This window comes from Castanea sativa, chromosome 10, assembly GCF_040712315.1.
Source record: "Castanea sativa cultivar Marrone di Chiusa Pesio chromosome 10, ASM4071231v1".
NCBI lineage: Eukaryota > Viridiplantae > Streptophyta > Magnoliopsida > Fagales > Fagaceae > Castanea > Castanea sativa.
In genome coordinates, this window is record NC_134022.1 from 31,479,683 (window position 1) to 31,488,973 (window position 9,291).

General features: G+C 36.1%; 1 protein-coding gene across 2 annotated transcripts; it reads left to right on the plus strand.

Annotated features, from left to right (window-relative positions):
* Window positions 1-334: 334 nt before the first annotated feature.
* On the plus strand, window positions 335-8,288 carry LOC142613282 (ABC transporter B family member 11-like). Of its 2 annotated transcripts, none has more exons than XM_075785569.1 (14): window positions 335-753; window positions 852-1,024; window positions 2,084-2,479; window positions 2,744-2,798; window positions 2,907-3,082; window positions 3,205-3,426; window positions 3,553-3,791; window positions 4,003-4,528; window positions 4,630-4,903; window positions 5,229-6,103; window positions 6,432-6,698; window positions 6,831-7,094; window positions 7,213-7,506; window positions 7,705-8,288. In XM_075785569.1, the coding sequence occupies exons 3-14, from the start codon at window positions 2,153-2,155 to the stop codon at window positions 8,059-8,061; spliced, it is 3,876 nt and encodes a 1,291-aa protein (XP_075641684.1). In that variant the 5' UTR covers window positions 335-753; window positions 852-1,024; window positions 2,084-2,152; the 3' UTR covers window positions 8,062-8,288. The 2 variants fall into 2 exon arrangements, with proteins under 2 accessions (XP_075641684.1, XP_075641685.1); XM_075785570.1 differs by having other exon boundaries at window positions 727-753; window positions 931-1,024.
* Window positions 8,289-9,291: the final 1,003 nt, after the last annotated feature.

Consider the following 9,291-nt stretch of genomic DNA (forward strand, 5'->3'; position numbering starts at 1 on the left):
TGGAGTTCTCAATAATTTGTGGGGGTAAAAAAGAAATCCTACGTTTGTAGATAAAGGAATAAAAAAGTAGAAATTGCATATGCAAGATAAATCTTTTGAGAAAAAAAAAAAAAAAACCTTTACTCTTATCCCTACGAAACTACAAAAGACAAATTATCATAGCTAATAATGATACCCTTTTATCTTTCAAAAAAATAATGATAAAAAATGTTGACCTTATAAGCCGTCCCTTTTTAGCAGTATGCACTCATCAGATTTCTTGTAATAATCTATTTGTCTTTTATGACCTGTCATCAATTTACCATGAAGTTTCATGAGAAGAAGTAAAAGAGGTGCTAATGTTCATGTCGTGTTTGGTGAAGATCTTCTGTCAACTAGTTTCATTGATTCACAATACATAAACATACAATATAGTATATAGTTTTATTCAGTGACAGGCAGTTACCTCCACGAAGAAGTAACCAAGAAATTTTTTATTTTGATAGTAGACGACGAAAGATGTGTGACAGAGAAGCAAAGGGAATTTTATTTTGCTCGATAAGCAACTAGCTATGAATTAGTTGACTTTATGTGAAACTTCATCAACTTTGACCAAGTTAATATAGCTATGGCATCTTATCTTATGATTATTAATAACACGATGTTTACACACTAACCTATCGAAAAAAGCATATATTATTGTGCTGCAATAGCTCAAACTCAGAGTATTCACAACGTGCATTGAGTTCAGTGCCTGATGGATCTCGGAAACTGGTAATTTCTGGTACCCTTTTGACTTTTTGGTTTCTCAACACAGCTCATTTATTCTTTTGTTGATTGTTTTTTTGCATTTGGGTTTTGTTCATTTTAAGGTTTATGAAGATTTAGTCTTCTTCATGTCATATATGTTGTTGAATGACAATATATAACAGTGGCAAATGGCAACTTTAGGCTTCAAGATCAGTTTTTGATTTAGATGGGCGCCATGGGGCTGCAGAGATATTGATTCTGTCAAAGAATAGTACAAAAGTTTCGTTCCTCTCAGGTAAACTTGTATTGAAATTTCATCTTAAATACATCCCTTGGCATCCTTTGTAGTTATAATTTTATTAGCAAGGCCTGCTTAGTAGGTATTTCATCAATTTTTTTTTTTTTTTTGCTGAATGGTATTTCATAAACTTGATTAGTAGCAAAGCAATCTGCTATGAGTTTCACTCCCTATACACATATAAACACATTTTTAAGTAATATTCTTTTCAACAACTTTCATATAAAAAATAATAATGATTTTTCAACTAGGCATTGAGCAGTATGCATTCTGTATTGCTTTTAGTAAATATCTGTCAGCTTCTATTTTGTAATTTTGAGAAAATATCAAACATTTATATTTTTGTATCAGGATCTCTTTTGCAATCTTTGCTACCAAATACTCAGCATAGAGCTCATGGTGCAGTACTGATTTTGGATAACATGCTTAATTGTTATTTGTTAAGGTTGATGGGAATTTTGATAATCAAATTTCTTAATTTGTTTTAACAAAGGATGGATTTTACGTACTAAAACACTCTAAATTTGCACCTTCCGTCAATAATTTGGTTAGATTGTCTTGTTGTAAATTGATCTAGACTTGATAAATTTGTACCTTAACAATGGCCTTGATAGACATATCACTATATCCGCCATCTATTCATTTACTTCTCTCTGGTATGTTTCTTCTTATAATTGACTTTCAAAAAGAAAAGAAAAGGAAATCCATACAATTAGCTACTTAATTTCTTTTGCTGGCTCCTTTGTTGGGAACTGCATTAAGTTCTAGTTGAAGATGAAAACTGAAATATGGAATGAATTTCCGAGTTATTTATATATAAAATTTGTCAATTCTCTAGTCTATTATAGTAAGAATATTCCTGGTCAATCATCTTTCACATGTTCATCTTTTAGCTGCTTGTAGATTTATAATTCCTGATACTATGAGAGCCAATTTATCATTAATAATCATTTTGTTAGTCCCTGATTTAACTAGTATCTTTTGAAACTGACCACTGGTTCAAGTTTGACTGCTTGGCTTGTAGACTGCTAACTTTACCTCCATTTTATGGTGTAGGTGCTATTTAGTTCTAAATATTCCAAGTAACGTAGCTGACAATTGGACTAGCATATTGGAGTTGGTAAAATGGAGGCAAGGACAGGCAGGAATGGAAATACAAATATGCATGAGGATTCTGCGTTAAAAAACAATGTAGAAGCAGAGAAAATCCCTTCCATGATTAATGATCAAGAAGATTCGGATAAGAATGGAGAAAAAAAAACCAACACTGTTTCATTTCTCAAGCTGTTCTCATTTGCAGATTCTACTGATGTTCTCTTGATGATCATTGGCACAATAGGTGCCATTGGGAATGGGCTAGGTATGCCTATTATGACAATACTCTTTGGGGAAATGATTAATGTTTTGGGAAGTAATCAGAATAACAAAGACGTAGTTCGTGAAGTTTCCAAGGTAAAAATATGCTCCAAAAGCTTAATTTATGATGCCAATCTCAATATTTATCACTAGAAAGTGTTGTTGAACATTTGGTTTTATTCTTAACTTATTTTTGACATAACAATTAAAAAGTCCTATCTAAATTCTATTAATGTTATTATCTAGTCTTCAATTGAAAATTTATCTTGATTTTAAAGATGTATGTGAACCCTTCCTTTTCCCTTTCTGATATGCTATTATTGATATGAAGGTGACATTTAGTTTCCTGAAATGTTTTAGGTTTGTGTAAAATTTCTCTACATGGCAGCAGGGATAGGTTTTGCAGGATTCCTCCGTAAGTACATTCTATGATCAAAATCACTACAGATTTTTAATGAATAAAATAAAAACCTTTCATCCATCAGGCATTGAGAAATGATAAACTTGTCTTTGTTCTTGTTAGAGGTGGCTTGTTGGATGGTCACTGGGGAGCGACAGGCTGCACGAATAAGGGGTTTGTATTTGAAGACAATTTTGAGACAAGATGTTGCTTTCTTTGATATGGAAACAAACACCGGAGAGGTTGTTGGGAGAATGTCAGGTGACACTGTTCTCATACAAGATGCCATGGGTGAGAAGGTATTACATTGTAGCATCAACAACATTAAAATTCACAACTGGCCAAAAGTCAGCCTGAGTTATATTCATATTATGCATCTAAATGTGTTCTTGGCGATAAAAGAGCATGTTTGCTTGTACAGGTTGGGAAATTTCTGCAGCTAGTATCAACATTCATTGGGGGCTTTTTCGTAGCATTTTTCAAAGGGTGGCTTCTTACCCTTGTCCTGTTATCCTCAATTCCTCTTCTTGTGGCATCTGGTGGTCTTATGTCCATCATCATATCCAAGACAGCATCCCGTGGACAAAGTGCTTATGCAAATGCAGCAAATGTAGTTGAACAAACAATTGGCTCAATAAGAACAGTATGTCATGTTGTCAAACTATCTGCATGCCTGAGAAAACTTCTAATTTAGCTCTCAGTAAAATGTGTTTCGCATTGCTGGTTTTTCTAGCAAATGTATGATATCCACCATTTGGTTCTTTTCTAGGTTGCATCATTTACTGGGGAGAAGCAAGCTATAAATAATTACAAAAAGTACCTTATAACTGCTTACAAATCTGGTGTTGATGAAGGTTTGGCATCTGGATTAGGTTTTGCCACTGTTATGTTAGTCATGTTCAGCAGCTATGGTTTGGCTATATGGTATGGATCAAAATTGATACTGAACAAAGGATACAATGGGGGTGATGTGCTGAACGTGATTATGGCTGTATTGACTGGATCTATGTAAGCTGCAATTTGAAATTGTATAGCTTCCAATTGTATGTAAACATGCTAATAAAGACATAATTCCTACCTCATGAGGAATATTTCTTCTGTTTTGTTCCCTAGTTAAGTAGGAAACATGACACATAAACATATGTAAAAATGTATCAGTAACGTCTTTGGCTTATTCTTTATTTATTTCATTCATTTTGCTTTTATGTGGATGTTTCAGGTCCTTAGGCCAGGCATCTCCCTGCATTAGTGCCTTTGGTGCTGGTAAAGCTGCAGCTTATAAGATGTTTGAGACTATTGAGAGAAGGCCAGAGATAGATGCTTATAACCCAAAGGGAAAAATTTTGGATGACATTCATGGAGATATAGAGTTGAAAGATATTTATTTCAGTTATCCAGCTAGACCAGATGAGCCAATATTCAGTGGATTCTCTCTTTATATCCCTAGTGGCACAACTACAGCTTTGGTTGGACAAAGTGGAAGTGGAAAATCAACAGTGATTAGTCTAATTGAGAGATTCTACGACCCACTGGCTGGTGAAGTTCTCATAGATGGCATTAATTTGAAAGACCTCCAACTTAAATGGATAAGGGAGAAAATTGGTCTTGTTAGCCAAGAACCTGTCTTGTTTTCATGCAGCATTAAAGATAATATTGCATATGGAAAAGATGGAGCAACGTATGAAGAGATCAAAACTGCATCTGAACTTGCAAATGCCTTTAAATTTATTGATAAATTGCCTCAGGTTCTGTCTTATTCTCCATTTATTGGAATATAAGAGGCTATTTTCTCCTTTATCACCACAGAAATTGTTAATTTACTTTCTAATTTGAATTTGACTTTCAGGGACTAGATACTCAGGTTGGTGAGCACGGAACACAACTGTCTGGTGGTCAGAAGCAGAGAGTTGCCATTGCAAGAGCAATTCTGAAAGACCCAAGAATCTTACTTCTCGATGAAGCTACAAGTGCACTTGATGCAGAGTCTGAAAGGGTAGTGCAGGAGGCATTGGACAGGATTATGCTCAACCGGACAACTGTCATTGTTGCCCACCGTTTGAGCACGGTGAGGAATGCTGATACAATTGCAGTCATTCACAGGGGGAAGATGGTTGAGAAAGGTACCTTTCAGCATAGCCATCTGACTCTTTTCTTCATTAGCCTAAATCTGTTAATCTTTGCAAATTGTCCCACATTATGTGAACGGTTAAATCAGCAATTTTCATTAAACATATTCACCATTGTGCATAATTTCAGCAACTATTCGATTTACTAGTATATATTTGGGATGTCAAATGAAAGTTACAATTTGCACAAGGAAAAAGATATTGCCACTCAAATTTGTCTTGAAATCTTCCAATTGAATTTCTGATCAACTCTCAAACCTCGGATTACTCCAGAATGGGAGATGCATATCATCTAAAAATTTATTTGTCAATCTATCAGGCTCACACTCAGAACTAATCAAGGATCCTAATGGAGCATACTCTCAGCTTATACGCTTGCAAGAAGTAAATCAGAATTCAGAACAAGGTGCAGATGATCAAAACAGATCAGAAATTTCTCCTGAATCTTTTAGACAGTCAAGTCTTAGGAACAGTCAAAGAATGTCATTCCTACGAAGCTTAAGTAGGGCATCTTCAGCAGGAAGTGGCCGCCGTTCTTTCTCAGTCGCAGCATTTGGTTTGCCAACAGAAATTACCGTCCCTGATGAAGGACTGGCCGAAATAGAAGAAAACTACCCCAAGGTTCCAATCAGCCGCATCGCCTACCTTAACAAGCCAGAGATTCCAATACTTCTTCTTGGGACTATAGCTGCAGTTATCAACGGCGTGATACTTCCTATATTTGGTATTCTGCTTGCCAGGGTGATCAACTCATTTTATGAACCACCTCATAAACTGAAAAAGGATTCAAATTTTTGGTCACTAATGTTTGTGGCCCTTGGTGTGGTATCATTTCTGGCAATTCCAGCAAGAGGATACCTCTTCGCCGTGGCTGGGTGTAAGTTAATAGCACGTATTAGATTGATGTGTTTTGAGAAGTTGGTTCACATGGAGATTGGTTGGTTTGATGAGCCTGTGCACTCGAGTGGCTCAATTGGTGCTAGGCTCTCAGGGGATGCAGCAACAGTGCGTGCCCTTGTTGGAGATGCGCTTGGTCAGATGGTTCATGTTATCGCTGCAGCAGCTGCAGGTTTGGTTATCGCATTTCTTGCAAGTTGGCAATTGGCATTTATTATCCTTGCATTGATTCCTCTCATCGGAGTCAACGGATACATTCAAGTAAAGTTCATGAAAGGATTCAGTGCAGATGCAAAGGTCTGCCCTAAACCTAATAACCCCATGTTTTTTCCTTTTCAGCTCTAAAACTATGCATTATGATTGTCGTGAGAAAATGAAGTAAAATTCTGTTCTTTATTGGAGAAAATGGACGCAACCATTTAAACATACCTGGAGCCTGTGTGGTAAAACATACAACAACTGTTTTCTGCGTTTCGGAAACACAGATAACAACCTGCTCACTTGAGTGTTTTTAGTTTAAAAACTCTGAGCTGATACTTTAAACACAACTAATTAATTTCACAAGTTATATGGTTTCATAAAATTATTCATTACTTGTTGTTGATGTAAATCTATGTGGTTGCAGTTGAAGTATGAGGAAGCAAGCCAAGTTGCTAATGATGCAGTTGGAAGTATAAGAACAGTTGCTTCTTTCTGTGCTGAAGACAAGGTGATGGAGCTGTACAGAAGCAAATGTGAAGGCCCAAGGAAGGCAGGGATAAGGCAAGGCTTGATCACTGGAATTGGATTCGGGACTTCTTTTGGCTTGTTGTTTCTTGTCTATGCTACAAGTTTCTATGCAGGAGCTCGTCTCGTTCAGGCTAGGAAAGCAACATTCTCAGATGTTTTTCAAGTAAACATTCCTCCTATATAACTATATTTGACAAGCTTTTCAAAAGTTCTGAATACTAACTAACAGATAATATTTTAACAAGATTGTTTCACACCAAATTACCTTTTCTCAAGATGGATATTTGGCTTGCAGGTTTTCTTTGCTTTGACCATGGCAGCTATGGGAATTTCACAAACAAGCTCCTTAGGTCCAGATACTGGCAAAGCCAAGAATGCTTCTGGTTCCATATTTGCAATAGTAGACCGGCAGTCAAAGATAGACCCAAGTAATGAGTCTGGGATGTCACTGGAGAATGTGAAAGGAGAAATTGAGCTTTGTCATGTAAGCTTCAAATATCCATGTAGGCCTGATATTCAGATTTTTCGAGATCTTAGCTTGACAATTCGTTCTGGCAAGGTAAAGCTGCATCATTAATTTCTAGCAACTAGCACAAGATGTAATCACAAAAGTTGTTCTTACTTACCATTATTCCTAATCATATTGGTATGCAATATATTTTACTTTTTTTTTCCAGACAATTGCTCTGGTTGGAGAAAGTGGGAGTGGGAAATCCACAGTGATAGCATTATTGCAAAGGTTTTATGATCCCGATTCTGGTCATATTACACTTGATGGAGTTGAAATTCAGCAATTTCAAGTGAAGTGGTTGAGGCAACAGATGGGTCTTGTGAGTCAAGAACCAGTTTTATTTAATGAAACTATTCGAGCCAATATTGCATATGGAAAGGGAGGAAATGCAACTGAGGCAGATATCATAGCTGCAGCGGAGTTAGCAAATGCTCATAGGTTCATTAGTGGCTTACAACAGGTTAGATCAAAGCAAATCCTTTCCCCGTATTTGTTTCATTATCATTTCTAATGTTACAGGTAATTAAGTTAATTAACAAACTATATAATTGAAGAAAATAACATCATTTTGACTTCTACAACGGTTGGTAGTTAATTTTAATGTACAAATAGTAGACTATAATTTCTTTTTCTATCACTCTTGCAATGCAAAATGCAGGGTTATGATACAATAGTAGGAGAACGTGGAGTTCAATTGTCTGGTGGACAAAAGCAACGGGTAGCCATTGCACGTGCCATGATTAAAAGTCCAAAGATATTACTACTAGATGAAGCTACCAGTGCATTAGATGCTGAGTCTGAGAAGGTGGTCCAAGATGCATTGGATCGTGTTATGGTTAACCGGACTACAGTTGTGGTGGCACATCGATTATCCACAATCAGGAATGCAGATGTAATCGCAGTGGTTAAAAATGGAGTTATTGTAGAAAAAGGAAAGCATGACAATTTGATTAGAATCGAGGATGGCTTCTATGCCTCCTTGGTGGCGCTGCACACAAGTGCTTCAACTACTTGAGCTCTAATTAAATTTTATTTTTTTTTACGTTGATTTTACTTTTTCAAATAGATGAAATACATAAATGTATGTTATTTTTTCTTCTTTTAAATTCATAGTTTGTTTTATTTATGCTTTTCTTCATAAATAATTTATCCATATTTGTAACATCAAATGTTAGAACTTCGAAGTGTAATGTATTTATGGTGGATGAATAAGAAAGAGCAGAGGACGAAAAAATTTCCTTATGATAATGCTAGGGGACAAAGTATGCGTTTCCACATATCTCATTGTATTTTCAATAATTTCTTTGAATTTCAAAATAAATGCAGTAACTATAGATAGAGTTACTTATGGTTTCATCTAGAACAAAAGTTTGGTGTATAAAGTCAATGGCTAAACCATTTGAGTCCAGAAGAAAGAAAGAATATCAATATCTTAGATTCTTAATAACAAAATTGGGTTTCATTTTCAGAATTACAGAGATCTCAGAACCAATTTGCATGTTTTAATAACAAAATTATGAAGGAAAAATAATTAAATATTTAATTGCATACACCATACGCCAAACCTATGCTAATTTATCCCTTCGTGCACAATCTTAATTCGAGAGCCGTGCTAATCCAACCCCTATGCAGATTCGATTATCACGTGGATGCAAGATCAATCAAATCTGTTTAAAATTCACAATAGTAATAAGAAATCTATGCGTTAAGGTCATGAAACCAATGCTCACCATACTTGACAATACCAATGGTCATGTGCTTGGGACTAGGTGCCATTGATCACGTAGACCATGTAATGTGTAACAGTGTAAGATACGAGAGAAAGTCTATCAACACAACTTTTGTATCACAACCTTAACATGGTTGATTGTAAGTTGTAAAGAAAAAATAGTGGTTAATATGAAAATGATTATCTACCTCTCACAATCGTCAACCGGGTTGTGGCGCCTCGTGAGAGTTGGGAGTGGTCACATTGCCATTCAGTCTGGGTCTGTGACCTTCCCATGCAAGGGGGAAAGCACCACATGAACTACTTGTCCTTTAGGCACCATGTTGGACTTCGTTACGTGATGGACTTTGCTACGTACTGAACATTAGGCCTAACCTTGGGAAGGTAACAACAGACCCAACAACATTGTTTAGCTTTCATGGGCTGGACCACAGGTCGGACTGGGTCTCGGACCAGTTCTAAATTGACCCAATTCAAGAACATCCATCATGTTTTTCTTCCTTTTAACTAATACAG